General features: G+C 43.8%; 1 protein-coding gene across 1 annotated transcript; it reads right to left on the bottom strand.

The window, feature by feature from the left end:
* Positions 1–13440: 13440 nt before the first annotated feature.
* LOC133900560 (uncharacterized) lies at positions 13441–17439 on the bottom strand. The gene is made up of 4 exons (XM_062341737.1): positions 17322–17439; positions 14431–14688; positions 13925–14350; positions 13441–13795 (listed from the first exon to the last, which is right to left on the bottom strand). Exons 1-4 carry the CDS (start codon positions 17349–17351, stop codon positions 13727–13729), a joined length of 783 nt encoding a protein of 260 aa, XP_062197721.1. The 5' UTR covers positions 17352–17439; the 3' UTR covers positions 13441–13726.
* Positions 17440–18382: the final 943 nt, after the last annotated feature.

Below are 18382 nucleotides of genomic sequence, written 5' to 3'. Positions count from 1 at the left end.
GAGGGGTGGAGCGAGCGGGCAATGCGGTCACCCCCCCGCCCCCCTTTGCATTGGTGCTATATGGAGGGGAGGCAGTGTGGCCGGGTGTTATAGGGTGTTTCCCAGCGTGCGGTGGCGCGCGCTCCCGCGGCCTGCCCAGGGCCGGTGGACGGTGGCGGGCGTTGGCTGGTTGTGCGGGCGCCGCGGGGGAGGAGACGAGACGAGACGCGACGAGCAGGGGCGCGCGCGCGTGTTCGGACCGCTCTGGGTTGCATGCATGCCCGCTTGGTCCTCGCGCCACGTGGCGCGTGACTTTCGAGACATGGAGCACCATGCATGCCCGCTTGCTTGCTTGGGTGTAATTTGATTATCGTGCGTTCTTGCTTACATCTTAATGAAAGTATGTAAGCACGTTGTTAGTAGCTAGCTACTGATGGAACTGAATGAGAGCAAGATCATTCTATAAGATGTCATTCTCGCATCCTGTGTAAATCTCAACTTCAATTCATTTCTGGCCTAACTAGCAAGTTGAAATCGGCATGTCCTCAGACATTGCACCTTATTAGAGCAGTGTTTTCAGATATCACAAAACAAAGAACCAGAGATTGAAAGCTTGTTCTTCATTGTGCAACTGGAGACCATGTGAGGACTCAACAGGACAACAAGCGCTATGGCTGGATTCATGAGCAGTTGGGCCTGAGATTCGTCAGGAACAAGCTTTTCTCGACTCCTTCTGTTCTGACTCCGTAAGTAACTTTTCTCTGCGCTACTGTCAAGACACACTCGCGTCTTCCCCGAGGAGGACAGCGCTCGCCGGCCTCCTCCGCTCCTCCTCCCTCTACAAGGTCCTCATCGCCGACGGCGATCCATGATACTTCTACAACTTCATCCCGCGTGCGAAGCTCCATCGCGACTCAAGTTTTTCGGCCTTGCTGCTTCAAGACAGGATCGAGACGAAGGCCAATCTCCTCAAGCAACACCGAGTGAATCACCGCCATGCATGTCTGCTGGCTTGCTTGGGAGTTAACTTCGCTTCAGTTTTAGTTGTCAGTTAGCGTGTGTGATTGTTGGATCTTAATGAATGTGTTGATATCATCGGTTCGATCTGTACTCCAGTGAGACTATGACAACATTGGTCAATCTGCATATATAATTGATCCAAAGCATGCACAGTAGCTGTTGAGATTTCTTGCACTCTCTTTTACATAAACTAGCCTAATTTCCCGAGCAGTTGCGCCGGCTAGTATCGATTATGGTGACAGTGCAACTATCATTAGTATACGATACGATTGTATTTAACTAATGATAGGGTTATACGGAATGCAACAATATCAGCTATTGTAATTACATTGCACTGCCAAATAAGTATAAGTCATCCCATTTTTTAAATTGATTTTCTAATAATTTAAGCATCACAATATGCCTTCTTTACTTGACGATTTTTTATGTGCTCTATAGCCCATGCAATTTCACGTCTAAGCTTTTACACAATTTCTATATTATCAAGGATCTCAAGATTTTTTTCGTCTCCTAATTTTCTTTATCTTTGAGGACGCTTGAGGTGTTTTGAATTTTGGTTTTAAGGATTTATCTAGTTGAAGTTCCAGCTCAATTGCACAGTCAACCTTTCATACGATTTTCAACATTATCTAACATTTTATATGTTTTTCTCTCATTTTTCAATCCTTGAATTTTAATGTCTCATTAAATGTTCTTTATTTTCGTTAATCGGGCTTCAAACTCTCTATGGCATACTCATTATTATTTTTCTTACATTTTTGTAACTCTCAAAAGTGCCCTCTGTGACAGTGGATGGCTCTTGCATAAGGTGTGAATGTTGGGCCCTGGTCTGTTGTCTGCATTTTTAGGCCTCTGGTTAAGCAGATTCTTGGTTCATGAGCCCAATTATCTCTATTCGGCCTTTGGTTCTTGATAAATTAGTGAGGTGAACCACGCTATTGGTTAGTCTGGCTGCCCTATTTTGTTACTATAACTTTTAATTAAAAATTAGTCTCTTATTATTATTTATTTTATTTTATTTGTACTCTTTATTTAGATATTTTGCTTTTTAAACCGTATGAAAATCAAACTGCTAATTTTCTATATTTTTTAATTATGAATTTAGCTATTTATTAATTGTATTTGATATGAATTCTTTGATTAAATATAGACCATTAGATGTTCATAACTATGAGTAATTTAGATTTTTTTTTCTGATTAATATGATAAATTTATGAGTTTGAGAACGAACCGATGGCTCTTTCCCTCCACAAATATTTAAATGATAGATATACCTTAGTTTGGTATGTATATCATATATTAATCAAATAGGTTCAAGTTATTCGAATCCTTCTATTTTCTCTTAGTTGTGGCCGAATCTTAATCGGGGTAAACCAAGTAAAAGGCTAGAGTTTTTTTCCCCCTCCTTGTTGAGATTTTCTAGGCCACCTCTATTTATTTATTTTTTGCTTAGCTACTATAGGGGTCAATCATCATCTATTACATATAATAGTTTGGTAGTGATTAGAGTAGAATACTTTTGATGATTAATATAAACATATCGTTTTTAACGAAGCTGAATACTACACATTGTTTTTAATTCCTTGAATTTGAATTTTGATGTCGCTCTAAATATTCATCATTTTCAAAAGAAACAATCGTTCTCTAAATGTTCTTTAATTCCATGAATTTTGATTTCTCTCTAAATAGATTAATTCCGTAAATCTATTTCGGACCCGAAATAGCAAGAAGTGTATATCGGGAAAACAGCCTTTTCAATGTCAAAATGTTTCAAAAGAAGCCATTGTATCCTTGCTGGGAAACGCAGACTCCGTATGCATTAGTTTGATTCACCACACAATCTCCTCTGCGAGGGGATGTTTTAGGCGCATGCTGCAGCACTCCAGCACAAACTGCATCGGTGGTCGATCTTGGCATAAACGCTGTTTGTTTTAGTTTTTAGCTGGCTTCTATTTCTTAAAGCTAAAAGTTAAAATAAATAGAATTTTGAAAAGCTGGTTTTTAAAAAAACTGGTTTATGATGTAATGAATTAAAAAGGAGAAGCTTGTTGAGAGTGACTTTTTTGATTTTTGATGTATTGAAAATTTAAAATTTCTCGTAAAAATCAATAACCAAAAGCGAGAAGTCAGCTTTTAGCAAAAACCCAAAAACCACGACCCAAACAAACATGTCCTAATATTGAAGCTAGGATATTTACAACCGATCGAAGTACGCCAGCGCAAGATGCAAATAAACGGCAATCCAATAGATACAAGTTCATCTCCGTCAGATGCGTTGCAAATAGAATCAGGGCTAACGATTTCTTTTTTAGAAGAATCAGGGCTACTGATGAGATGAGACACTTGTACATGCCAACTTTGTCTCTAGCCCCCCAAAAAAGCTTAATCGGGCCTGGTCCATCTGCGCAAGTGGAAGTTTTAACTACAATACTGTACTAGAAATAAGACAAAATGAAGTAAAGAAAGCAAAATGAGGAAAAGATAGCCCTATTCTATCATAAAAATCCAAAGAAATGAAGTGACTTGAATGAATACATAATTTTTTGCTTAGTTCAGTTCGATACTTTGATCATGTTATGCCTGATACATGAAAGGCCTGATATAAGATGCGAATTCTTGCATCCATGTGTAGGTGTCAATTTTTTGGCATAAACTGAAACTGGTCCTGTATTTTTTTTCCAGCTGATAAGCGCCATTAAAGACTAGAACTACCACCCTGTACTACTGACAATATGGCTTGAACTTGAACAGTAATATGCCAATCCGCGTGATTAACGGCATGCAGTGGGATACATGTATAGCTGCCACCCAACATATAAATTTAGGCTTTATGCCTGGAGCAGTGCATTCGGAGATTCCGAATCAAAGATCCAGAGACAGAGAAATGACATATAACTTTCTTATGAATGGATATTTTCATTGCTAACTTGCTTAGATTTGGAGATACTAGGGATCCGATTGATTGTTCGCATGAGAGTAATTGGGTTTGACGGATACGTATAATCTTAAGGAGAAGCGTGTTTGATTGTCCACATGTACTATTTCAGCCTCTCATGATGGATGTAAATATACGTCCGCAGTCTGGCTCGACAGATGCAGGGTCCTGCATTCGCTTATGCAGGCGAGCTCACGTGTTAATATCACAAAATCATCTTCATACAAGCAAACAAGTAAAATATCAACTCTTGCATCCGTTCATACAGTCTCAGATTCGATCAACCAAACAGAAATTCAGCTCAGTCTGTTCAGACAGATACAACCAACTAAATACTCTTCTTTCCAACAAATATGACTTCACTCAGCCTACTTCCCCTCAGCTTACATATGCAATCCATACGTGTAAAATCCATACAAGCAATCAATCACACCCTAGATGAGGCTCTCATGACAAAGCTTTAATCCATATTGAATCAATGAGGGTTATAGTGATAGAGTGACTAGGCCTTGCGCAAGAAGATGCCCACAATCCAACATTAGCGTATGGTTTGATGAGAATAATGAAGAGCTTTAGCTTTGTATTTATTATGAAGATGATGTTGACATTTTTTCATATTATAAATAAGTTATCTCCCGTCCTTACAAAGAAAGTACTAAAATATTATGTAGGTCATATCATTGCTTGTTGATGTGAAAATACGTTATGCAATTGGATACCATAGGAGCACTCAACATGCACTGTGGATTTATAGACAAGTGGACATGAGAGTCATTTGGAATCCATCCCTTTCAGTTCGTGATTCTTGTTCTCCCTAAGCAATTTGAAACATTGCTGATGCGATGTTATTCGCAATTTTTTCCATCAAGTTGTTTTTACAATAGTTGTCCCCTTAGAAATAGAAATGACAGAGTTTGAAAGGAAAAGTTTCTTGAGATAATTCCCCATGTGTCACTAAATATTCACGAAATTCTAGATTTTTCATTAAAAAAATTATAGTCCCTTTCATATCATCATTAATTAATTTTTTATATTCCACTGCAGGCCGGTTTGGAAAGGTGGTTTTGGGATCCAAATCCCTAGGATTTAGCACAAATTTGAACTAAATCCTAAACATTTCTAGACCAATCGTTCTCTTCCAAGGAGGCATTTAATAAATTTTAACTTCGTTTCCGACCAAAGATACGAACTAGCATGATGGTACTAATGATAAAACTAATGAAGGGGAAACAAGAGGACAACAAAACGGTATTGCACGTGCCCATACTAAAAAAGAATCTGAACATCTGTAGTTTCTTAAGCGAAAGCCAATGTCAGTTTCGATTCATTTTTGGTCTAAATTGGAATCAGGCATGCCCTTTTTCGTCTCATCAACGCCATTGAAAAATAGATCAACCACCACCCTGCCCTGTACCAGCGACAGTATGGCTCTTGAAGAGCAATAATATGTCGATCCACGCACCTACCATACAACATACATATATACTCGGACAATGCACCTTAGAGCCGTGTTTTTGGATATCACAAAACAAAGAGCCAGAGAGAGAGAGAGAGAGATGACATATAACAGAGGCACGTATGGATGGACATATGGTGCTTTCTCGCGAACACTCTTGTTCACTGTTATGCAATCGGAGATCATGCGAGGAATCGACATGCACTATGATTCATGAGCAATTGGGCATGAGAATCGTCAGGAATGAACTTTTCTCGACGTGTTGGATGTTGACTCCATAAGCAACTTTTTTCTGCGGGACTGCCCTGACACCCGCGTCTTCCCATAAGAGACAACGCTCATTTCCTCCGGTCCTCCACTCTCTAACTCAGAAAAATGAGCACTTTCTGATTTATATAGTTTCCAAATATAACATAAATATGAATAGATTAACTAGTATTATCATATAGCAAGAGTCTATCCTAAATATATATTTTTTGATATATTTCAGTATGAAAGCAGCAAGAAAATATGTATGACGGATATGATAGATCACAATGAACGTATCCATCAGTAACGTGAGATACAAAGATCCCTATGATGATGATGTAGTAGACGATGACGAAGATGATATAGAGAAAATATACCGCGATGATGTAGATGAAGCATATCGTAAGCAGTCACGCCGAACACTTCTTAAAAACCTTATTCGCCCTCTCCCGTTGCAAGATCTCAAGAGCGATCGGTTCCGAAGACCTGCTCTCTCATTCGTCGGCGTACGCCGACATAGTGGGATGGAGACCCTAATTACGTATGTCTTTTGTGATGACAGCTAGTAGGTATATATAGAGAAAACTATATAGTTGAGATGTGTCATGATCAGATTTTTAACCAACATGATTTCCATATGTATCTATTTGCACATGTAGCAAAAGAATACAACCATTAAAGGATGCTGCACCTATGTGAGCTACTAACACGATTTTAACGGACCATTCACGCAAGTGTCATAAACGGCCATGGCTCAGCCCGGCGAGACGAGGGAATGTGTGTTCTACTTGTTCTCTCATCCAAAACATACTAAGTGGGAACATATAACTCTAAGTTGGTCTTTCTCCACCTTCACTGATACACCCTACCTCCATTTAGTTGAGGCTTTAAAATTTATTTAAAATTCTTCTTAAATATAATTAGTTATGCCCATATATCTAACATCTACAAGGCTCTAATCACCGACACCGTGCCTTTCGACTGGCTGCATCAGAAACACTGACTGGATCCATAAATTAGACGAAGGTCTACTTGCTTGCTGGGGATTTAATTTCGCTTCAATGTTAGTAGTTAATTAGCATGTGTGATTACTTGATCTTAATGAAATATGTTGATGTCGTCGGTTTTGTACTTGTGTGAGCCTTTTGACAACATTGGTCAATCTGCATAGCTATTGAGGCTATTGCTGCGGCAACTGTGAACGAAAAGATCAGTCTGCAGTTGCTTCATTTGAGAAGGACAGAGAGATGACATATAACAGAGGCACATATGGTGCTTTCTTGCAAATGCATTGTTAGCAAGCGAGTCTATGGGTTTATGAATTATGAGCAATAGGGTATGAGAGTCATCAGGAATAAACTTTCCTCACCGCATCACAGTGGAGCTCTGTAAGTAACTTTTCTCTGCGCGACTGGCAAGGCACCTTCGTCTGCTTCTTGGAGGACAGCGCTAGTCTCCTCATGGTTCTCGTCGCTGACGGTGCGTACTGCGACTTCTAGGACTTTGATTTAGAGAGCAGAGCCCCAACAAGAGTTTTTTGGATCTCTGCTGCTTCAAGGCAGGACCTAGACGAAGGCCAATCTCATCAAGAAACGCCGTGTGGACGATGATGACATCTGTGAGCTCTATCTGCAACTGCATTGGCACCGCCGCACCAAGATCTCTGCCCACCTGATTTTTTTTTTCCGAAAGGATGGTAAGAGTATTACCAAACTTTTAATAGAAGGAGAGAATTAACCTAGTTAATAAGAAAAATCAGACTAGAAAACCTTACAAACTGTACGGCTTAAAAGAATTGGCAAACAACCCAAAGACGACAATACGATCTCGAAACAAAACGACACACATACCAAAGGCATAACCAGACAATAGCTAAGTCCAACTCAACTCAAGTCGCACGCTAACCAACCCAACCACAACCTCTCTCACAAACTCAGCTGGCGGAGCCCTGCTCCCACGCCGCCACAACTCGGCTGGTAGAGCATCGCTCCCACACCACCTCTCTGTCACACGAGCCGGCAGCGTGTTGCTTCAGAGGAGCGTGCATTGGAACAAATTGCTGTTGAGAAGTGCCAAACCAGAATGAAAAGCCACCGTGAATCGAGGGCGTAGGGGCAAACCTACAGAAGAAGCCGACGGTTCAAACCGAAATTGACCAAGCCGCCACCAAGCCGTCGACTACCGTAATGTGAGAAAAGGATCTCCAGAGCGACACCTCCAAGGAGGACGCGACGTCAAGACGCCGTTGTCGCTCGCTCGGAAACCCGAACCAGGTTTTCACCCAGAGACTCCAAGAGAGGGGAGTGGGGAGACACCGCCTCCAAGGAGGAGAACGGCACCCGAGGGCGTCGCCGTCATTGATGCCGGCCAAAACCAGGAAAAGCTTTCGCTAGCGACTCCCAGAACCCGCCCCTCGCACACGGCAACCCGCACAAGGCCAAGACCAAAGCATCAGGATCGCCATCTCCTCATGACCGCGTCTTCCCACGGACAGCCCGGTGCCATGAAGCTCCCCACGGGCCCAACCTGCAGAAGAGGAGGAGGCCGGGCAAGGGGAGGAGCAACACCCACGTCAGGAGCTGGGAACAGCATGGTGCTGCCGCCGCCGGACGCCGCCTCCTTGCAACCGCGCCATCCCACGACCATCTTAGCGCCACGAAGCTCCCCACGGGCCCAACCTGCAGAAGAGGAGGAGGTTGCGCAAGGGGATGAGCAGCGTAAATGTCAGGAGCCAGACACACGAGCGAGCAGCACCACGGTGGCCCCCACGATGGACACATATAGTACCATGGCAACACCACCACAGTTGGCAGCAGCACCTCGGCGATTGCATCACGACAGACAATAGCACCACGGCGGCGGCCCCCACAGTGGACACACGCAGGACCATGACAGCAGCACTAGGGTTGCGGTGGACACACTAATAGCACAGTCGAGCTGCATCACTGGCAGAAAAGTAGGAGACCGACAGGCAGGAGCGCACCCGCGAGGCGGAGACTAACGAGCAGGACGCCATGTGTCACAGATGCCACCGCCAAGGAGGCCTCACCACTGCGGAGAAACCTCCTGACACCAACGGCACCGCATCTGGCCGGAGCCGTCACCCAAGACCGAACTCCGCCGACGATGGGCGGCCACGATGACGACGGAGCAGCAGCCATCTCCATGGAGACTGGCACAGGGAGGCTGGACGCCGTCTCACGGTGGCGGCCCCCACGCCGACACCCAGGATCACAAACCGTCGGTGAGCCCTCAGAGGGAGCATAGAAGGGCCCAGGAGGCGCGGATCCGCGGCGAGCAGGCCACTAGACGCAGATCCGGTCGGCGGGAGACCCGATCCGGCCAGGCTGAGGTGGAACCGGCGAGGGCATCGGGCCCGGCCAGCACCGCCCGATGGGAAGAACCAACCAGCAAAAGAGGAGAAAGGAGGAGAGGAGAGGAGAAAGAAGGGAAAGGAAGAGGGGGAGAGGGGGGGGGGCTTGACCTGTGAGCCACCTCCCTGAGGTCCTAATCAATATTAATTGGTGCATTGTGAAGCATCTCACAAAGTTGCTATGAAATATAAGGCTAAAAATAATTTTAGAAATTAGTCCATGCCATCTAATGAATATTAGTGATTTTTTCCAAATTTTTGGAAATTATTTTGGAGACATAAAAATTACATCAAGTTAGAAAAGGTTACATGTTTGAAGAATTTTAGTTCAAATTTGTCTCAAGCTTTTTGGGTAAAACAGGTTAAATTGGTTAGCACATGAATTATAGAATCCTACAAATTTTATCCCACAAAATTTGGAGGTTGGGAAGACCTTCATTTGGATCAGAACAGAGGGAAAGACCTTTTTGCTTCTGCTGGTTACTGTTCATCACGGGCCACAGTCATCCTCTCCCTCTCACAGCTCACGTCGGCCGCTGCTTTTGTTGACTCCCGCGGCCAGCCACTGCACCATGGCACAGGCACCTTCCAGAGAGAGAGTGTCGGCCGTCTAAATCCCTCCCCCTACCCACTCTCTGCTCCATCTCTCACACAACTCACACGCAGAGCGCCACAGCACAGCAAGCGTGCCGTCGGCCATTTTCATTGTGCCACTGACTAGTTCTGCTGAGCTCGAGCCATGGGGAGCACGAAGGAAGGTCGTGGAGCCTCCCCTGAGTCTTCCCTGCGTGATCCCCATCCTTTCCCCGGCCGAAATCGATGTCGCATCGCCGTCTTATCCAAGTCTGGCGCCTCCGTCCACCCCTCACCAACGACCCACCGAGTTGAGGCTTCTCCAGCTCGACCAAACTTGTAGTGAGCTTCCTTGCTCTTCGCTCTCTCGTGTGTGCATGTGTTTTGGCCCTCGGCCCGTCACCGATGCGGCTTTCCTCGGTGACCAAGCGCCGCCGCCTATAGCCGCCCCCCACCGACCCAGCTCTAGTCGGGCTCACCGGCCGTGAGTGCCTTGAACGGACTCCCCGCGTCGCAATGAAGCCGTTGCTGCCACGCTGTGAGGAACCATCTAGATAATATTCTAACTAATCACTAGGAGGATCATTATTTATAATCACAACCTTGATGATTAACCAGAATATCATCCCGGTAGTCCCGGTATTTTTTTTTTGCCCAAAATCAGAACACATGCATTTCCAACATATACATCACAAAAAAGTTTAAGAAAGAGCGAATAATTAACATTATATTACAGTTCTTAAGCATGCAATAAGTTATTACAATTTATAGCAAAAGAGAGCTAGGAGGAGACTAAAACATGCTCAACTCCTAACCAGAAAAAGAAACTAAGCAACGGAAGACTAAAAGCTATACAACAAAAGAAGGATGGAGCCATGTGCCCTTAGACTCCATCACAAAAGCACGCCAACTGAGTAAGATGTACTACTCAAGCCCACCACCATCCTCGATAGGCGTGAAGTAGCCAAACATCACCTCTTCCTCACTGGCAGCACCTGAAAACGCGGGCATGAGTACGAAGGTACTCGCAAGACTTAAACCATATAGAGCACATATACATAGCTCGACTCCAAGGATTTTGCATTGAACTATTATTAAGAAAAAGCCACATGGTTAAGTTAAACATAAGCGGTAAGCAACCTAGACACATACATGTGAGCAACTAACTTAACCAATAACAACATAATTCTACCCGATCATAACCAACTGAACATAGATAACTGGAACCATTGAACATATATGTAACAAAGACCAACTCAACCTTCTCCGACATATCCAACCATCAACCACAAGTGAAAACTCTACAACCGATGCAGATGGATAGAAGTATGCTCATGACCGAGAGCGTAACATTTCGAAATGTTTTTTACACCTTGCAGGGGATACTCCTGGACCCACACGACTTGAGGATCTTACGGCTTGCATGACCACACAGGTCCATATAAGGAGATACTCATGTCAACCTTTCCCAATAAACTCCAATCATTTGGATCATGTATCGCTCGATGTGAAGGTATTAGAACTACTCCCGAAGCAAACTAGCACCTCTTGTAAGCCCGCTCGCTCACACCGTTAATGCTCACTCCCAAATGATCACAGCTACAGAGGTATTTAGCTCGTCTTACCATTAGATCGGCATGTGATGAGTAAGGTAGGTGCTAAAGTCGACTACACCAACGATTGGTGCTTAAATGACGCAAGCAGTCTACGGTATCCGGGTTCCTCTCCTGGTCTGCCCCCAGGACTTTCCTCTAGAGCAGATAACACCCCTAGCATCGCCCACATCTCGCCTCATACTCACCACTCATCCAACCATCATCAACCCATATCCAACTTCTCACCAAGCTGCATCACCCTCTCCATTGTGCCGCAATCGTTCTACGACAACAACAGTATGGTCTACCTCTTGACTAATCCTATCCAGCATCAACGGACAAATCATGTCAATATTGACCTTCACTTTGTTTGGGAATGTGCCACCCTCGTTGAAGTCCATGTTCTTCATGTACGGATGAGCTCACAGTATGCCGACGCCTTCACCAAAGGTCTTCCAATAGCTATCTCCAAGGAGTTATGTGCCAATTTGAATGTCCACTAGCTCCCGCTGCAATTGCCGGGGGGAGGGGTAGCAAACAGGACCATGCACACTATGTTCATGTGTCCGTGACGTGCACGCAAGACCCTTGCAGAGATTACGAGGGCACATGAGATTGGCTTCCATGTTTAGGAGATCAATTTTTGATCTGTTAGACTTATCTATGGATTGTACCAAACTCGAGTTCCAACCGAGACTAGCTAAGTTCCAGCGTGTTGTAAGAAAACTCAAACATTGAACGCAATAACATCAAACACAAACCCAAGTTATGGAGATTTGGATACGTCATGAGAGCTCTACCGAACGAATACATTAGGACCAACGTTGTCATTTGATTTTAGATAGGATCCAAAAAGGGAGAAAATTATCTACTGATTTCCCTCCTAATTTATTTAATTATTTTCATTAGTAAAATAGGTCACATATCCGTAGCCGGTAAAGAGACGGAGAGACTGGAGGATGAGGGTAGATGGTAAAAGTGGGTAAATTATTTAAATTTATGGGTTTTTATTAGATGAGGGGGGAGTATGGGGGAAGAGGTGACGTGGGAACCAACTTACATTTTATATAGTAGAGATATCATGTACTCTATATATGTTGAAGGTCTCTAATGATGCATTCGTGCATGGAGAGAGGAGCCATGTGGAGGAGGTGAAGCAGGTGGCAGCGGAGGCGGAGGGGAGGTAGAGCGAGGCACGTGCGGATACGCGTGGCGACGCGGTGTGAATCAGCTGGTGGAGGGGATCCCATGTTAACATCAGGGGGCGACGACGGCTGGGAGGGTGGCTCGAGGCCCTCAGGACACCCCGACGACGTGGGGAGGAGGTATTGCGGTGTGGGAGAGAGATTGGAAAGTACATGAGGGCGAGCAAAAGGGAAGCTAGGTCATGGTGGCATTGACACGGGATTGATGATCCCGTGATTTACATCAATCTACAGCATACCATGCCTAATTTGGGAGGAAGGAATTACAGATCCGCGCTAGCTCAGCCGTTGCATGAGGAATCAGATCATGAAATCGACATGATTGGTAAATTGAGTAGGAGATTTCCAAATTAATTGTTAACTTAATGAAATCTTTCCAAATTAATCATTAATTGATTAGGGGTTTCTAAATTAGTCGTGATGCGGTGTGCAATGTCATTGGAGCAATGTGTACCATTTAATAGAGGCGGATGGATGGACAAGATTGTTTGGATCCGCTGAACTCGTGCCTTCTATATTATTATCGATTAAAGGCAAACATCATTATTGACTATGTAAATAACTAAAAAGACTAACAAAAGATGAGAAGGAAAATAAGTGACAATGTTAGATCACATTATCTCATACCGCACCCCTTCACATGGATAATAAAACGGAATGTTCTTCAATCACCTGAAAAATTAATCTCTGTGTCACCTGAAATAACATGTTCTTTGGTCTGAAATTACTCTGCAACAAATTTGTAGTTTTGAGTTGCCTATTGAAACTGTGCATGTGAGATGTTTGATATTGACCTAAAGGTTGAGAATGAGTGACTGAGAATACTTTTTTTCAGTCGTTCGAGGAAGTCACTAGCTCCCCAAAAAAAAACAGTTACGGCTTCATGTGTGCAACGCTTCATTGGTACGCTTGCCTTCATTGGTATGCTTGCCTTGTGTAGTGTGCACACATTACCTTGATCACAAGATAACCCTTCATTATATTCTTATAATCTGGTTGTCGTTCCAAAATAAAATAGAATAAAGCTTTGATGGAAATAAAAACACTTCCAAAAGAGCATCTGATAACACAAATTCAAATACTTGGCTAGAAAATGTGCTACTAGTCAAGATGGTTGCAATGACAATCTGAAAAATTCACCGGTATGCAACCTATCCTTTGTCATCTTCTGACAAGACGTTTTCCTACATCATGACTTGCAATCCAACAGACAAGTTTAGATTCAATTATTTAAGAATGTTAAGACCAGAGAAAATTCTGAACCTAGATTAGCGCAATCTGATTATCCAACTTCCTCATCCTCCTTCTGACCAGCACCCCTTAAGCAACTTTCAAATCCTCCTACTGACCAGCAGCCTCCACATCTATGTCATGACAGCAACAACTTGGAACCGCTACATACCTTAGACACTGTCAGCCGAAACAAGAACTGTTAAGCAAATACCACAAATATCTAGAGGCCGAAACAAGAATTTAAGAAAATACCACAAATATCTAGAGGAAACAAAAATAAAAATGAACAGAGATATGTTCCTTTACCTTTGGGTGATAGCAACAACACCCCCAGGTCACAACAAGAAGGACGACTAGAACGGCAGTTACAGCACCCACAGCTTTATAAGATCTTTCTGACATGCACACCGTCATCAGTGCCCCAAGGAAGAGGATGTAAATGCACTCAATGATAACCAGCCCAGCTACACAGCCCATGCCACGTTGATCATGTTGCAACGCCTTGGCTTGACCAGCAATGTAAAGCGTCAAGGGGCATACGGAAAACGGAAGACAAACTGTGATAATCTTCACAGTCTTCTTCAAGTTATCAGAAAATGTGTGATCTTTCCCCACAAGGCAGATATTGTCAGGAGTCGCCCAAACCAGGAAAAACGTTGCACTGTATATGTTCAGAGTAAGAATAGCCATGACAGTTACATTTGCTGCGCTCTCCAGAAGACCAACAAATGCCTACATGTAGAAAATGCAAATATGATTCCTAATCAAATAAACCTAGTCACTGTGAGCAATATAGCGAGGAATACACATACCGGCCTTTGCAGAGAATACCGCCTGCTCAATGGGCACACGCTCCTCCACCACCCGCGTGCTGCTACAAACCGCTCCTCCCACTGCAGGCGTTTGGCCTCCCACCACTCACGTACTTCAGCAGACCACCCCTCCCACCACAGACACACCCGCCCCCACAATCCGCGTGCTGCAGCAAACAACCTCGTCCAACATTGTTCTGGTACTTGATCCTCTGGCAATATTATATCATCCTCCTTTGCTTTCAACAATCTTTCGGCCTGCATGAAAAAGACAACAGTGACTAAGTGCTACTACAGCCTTTTTGTGTATGTGATCAAAGGACTGCACAGTATGAGCAAGCATCTCAAGCAGACAAAACTGGGAAGTTCAGTGTGCATTGATATTATTGCCTAAGAGATCAAAACACTGATAATAGCATGGAACTATAGGATGTTACACAAACATTCTACAACATTCGTACCATGGTTGAAGAGGCTTGCTTAAAAAAACTCAGTTTGTAACCAAACACAACAGGGAAAAGAAATGGGTTCCGTCTATAGCTCAGTTGTTGAAACAATAGCAAACTAAGATGTTAGTTCTGGTATGTAGAGTAGCAGCTTCTAATGCTCATTTGCACTTCAGATGCTCACAAATAATTCGTAAAATGAGAGGTAATCCTTGCTCCAACATGCATCAAAACCACAAGAAAAAAGTCCACGTCCCTAACAATCTTTTCCTCACTGATATGCTTAATTGTTATCAATATAGTAAATGCATTCATCTTCATTTTTCTTTATAAATGAACCTATAGACGATAATAAAATGACATTTCTGCACTTACTATTATCAGAATCAACTGATTTCGGATCTACAACAAAGAAAAGAAATGCGTGCAGAACAAATGTATGATTTTTTCGTAGTTCGTATGATGCACACCATGAATGTTCGCACGGACCATGGATATGACAATTTGTTCATGAACTTAAGCTTAGGTGCGCATAAGATTCTGCAGCCGTGCACATAAGATTATGCACTTATAATTATCAGAATCAACTGATTCAGATCTACAACAAAGAAAATAAATGTGTGCAGATAAAATGTATGATTTTTTGTAATTTGTACGATGCACACCATGAATGTTGGCATGGACCATGGATTTGAAAATTTGGTCATGCACGAAAAGTCAGGTCCACATAAGATTCTGCAGTCATGTACTAGTAAACTTGACAAATTCCATCATGATTCATCCATACAGGTTAATTCATACAGTGATGCACCATGCTAAGCTGGAAGGGGGGATGGTTTATCAAGAAACTCTAAATGCAAAACAGACTATGTTAACCGTTGCAGCCTTGCAAGCTTGGGCAGTTCAGTGTGCACTGATATTATTGCCTGATGGATCAAAACGCCGATATTAGCATGGAACTATGGGATGTACACAAACATTCTACAACACTCGTACCATGATTGAAGTGGATTACTTAAAAAAAACTCAGTGTGTAACAAAACACAACCGGGAAAAGAAAAAAAGGTTCCGTCTATAGCTCAGTTGCAGAAACAATACCAAAGTAAGATGATAGTTCTGGTATGTAGATTGGCAGCTTCTAATGTCCATTCGTAAGTCAGATACTCACAAATAATTCATAAAATGGCAGTTTTTCTTTACAAAAGAACCTCTAAACGACAATAAAATGGCATTTCTGCTCTAATAATTATCAGAAACAACTGATTTCAGATCTACAACAAAGAAAAGAAATGTGTGCAGAACAAATGCATGATTTTTCGGTAGCGTATAATGTATGATGTACACCATTAATGTTGGTATGGGCCATGAATTTGACGACTTGGTCATGAACTTAAACTTAGGCGCACATGAGATTCTGCAGCCGTGTACATAAGACTATGCACTTATAAGTATCAGAATCAACTGATTTCGGATCCACAACAAAGAAAGAAATGTGTGCAGAACAAATGTATGATTTTTTGTAATTTGTATGATGCACACCATGAACGTTGGCATGGACCATGGATTTGAAAAATTGGTCATGCACATAGACTCAGGTGCACATAAGACTCTGCAGCCATGTACTAAATAAACTTTACAAATTCCATCACGAGTCATTCATATAGGTTAATTCATACAGAGATGTGTCATGCTAAGCTGGAGGGGGGGGGGGGGATTGGTTCATCAAAAAAGTCCAAGTGCAAAAACAGTTCCTAGTATCCATTGCAGCCTTGCAAGCATGGTACTGAATCAGCAAGCCAATGCCTTTTGTCGCTGAAAAGCTAAGATAACATTGCAAATTAATACTGATGTCATCTATCCAACATTGGGAAAATAGATACATGCGTTCCCTACACATGACCACCAAGAAACAATCGCGCCTCATCTTCATCAATTAGGATATGTGATAGTAACAAAACTAGGATACAAAAAATGCAATCAGCAGCAGAGCAGCGCACTGAAACAACTCTCGGTTATAACGATTCATGAAACACAGAAATAGATATCCTATAACCTCTAATGCCTCCGCCGCCACCCTCCTCCACCTCACCGGAGAAACAGAAGAAAGATCAAAACGAAAAGGAGGTACAGAAAGTTAATACGATGACATTCATGCAAAATTGGCAAAATTGTTATATATATCTTTCTACACATGATCGCAAAGAAGCAATAGGACCATGCCTCCATTAATTAGTTGATAGTAACAAATTTAGGATACAATCAAACGCGATCAGCAGCCGAGCATCATAGTATCCGGTCGCAACTCTCCGTTGGCTCCAACGATTCAAGAAACACAACATAGATATGCAGAAAATCACCTAACGGCTTCACCTTTTCGCCAAATGCAAAACCCTATTCCATTTTATTACGAGGCAGGGAGAGAAAAGACGATGAGGAAAGGTTCACCACTTCCGCCGCAGCCGCTTCTCCTTCCATCGCGCCGATCAGGGAGGCTGCGGAGGCGCGCCCTCGCCCCCTTCTCGCCTCCTCGTCTCCGGCGACGGCGGAAACCGGAAGGAGACGAGGAGTCCAAAGATTTTGGAGAGGGTTTAGGCGAGTGTAGGCAGCATATGGGCTGGATCGTTCGTGTTGGGCTTTGGGCCTTGGCCTGTGTGCGAGTTGAGTGATTGTAGTGAGCCCATTGGTCCGGCCCGTTGAGTGGCCCAACTCAGATCCGGTTTTCCTATAGCGCGGCCGAAAAGAGTGCCTACCGTAGCGTGCGTTGAGATTCGGACGTGCTGCTCCTCTTCTCCTCATGACGATGCCAAGATCGTCTTCCTACCGATTATTCTCCTTGATGCCAAGCTCATCTTCCTCCTGACAATTCTCCAACGACGCCTCTTTGAAGAGATCCTGAGAATCGGCGTGGCAGCAATTCTCCAGTGACGCCTCTCCGACCATAGGTTAAGGTTCAGGTTGGGATAGGGTTTAGGGTTGGGCTAGGGCTCAAGGTCAGGTGTTGGGATTTAGAGGAACGCCCCGAGAGGTCGGTAGGCTTGGCAGTGGTGATGAGATGTCGGTAAGGCGGTGGGGGGCATCGCCTGCCGCGGTGGAGGAGGACAACCGGGTGGGTGAGGTTGGTGGTGGGGGTGACTACGTGAGAAAGATTAGTGAAGTGGAGAGCAACAGGAGCCGATTTAGCGAAAGGGAGCCGCTGGAGACAGAACAGAAGGGTGGGGCGAGGGCGTTTCACCGGAGATGAAGAAGAAGGAGAGGAGGAGGCCAGGGCAAGGAAAGAAGAGAGCTGCATTAGCAGCCAAAGGAGAGAGGAGGACCGGTGGTGGAGGTGAAAGCATGTGGGTCATGCCTTCACAAGCGAGGAGGCGGAGGGTATGGTGGTGCAGAGCTTTCAAGCAGCCATTGCGGCGGGGTGGTGGGTTGTGGGTCACGCTACTCGTAAACAAGTTTCGGTCGATCTATGGAGGTCCCACTCAGATCGGCCTTCAAATTCACGTGCGTTGCATGCA

Source organism: Phragmites australis, chromosome 19, assembly GCF_958298935.1.
Source record: "Phragmites australis chromosome 19, lpPhrAust1.1, whole genome shotgun sequence".
NCBI lineage: Eukaryota > Viridiplantae > Streptophyta > Magnoliopsida > Poales > Poaceae > Phragmites > Phragmites australis.
Note: the sequence above shows the minus strand (reverse complement) of the source record. Positions and strands in the feature narration are given on the sequence as shown.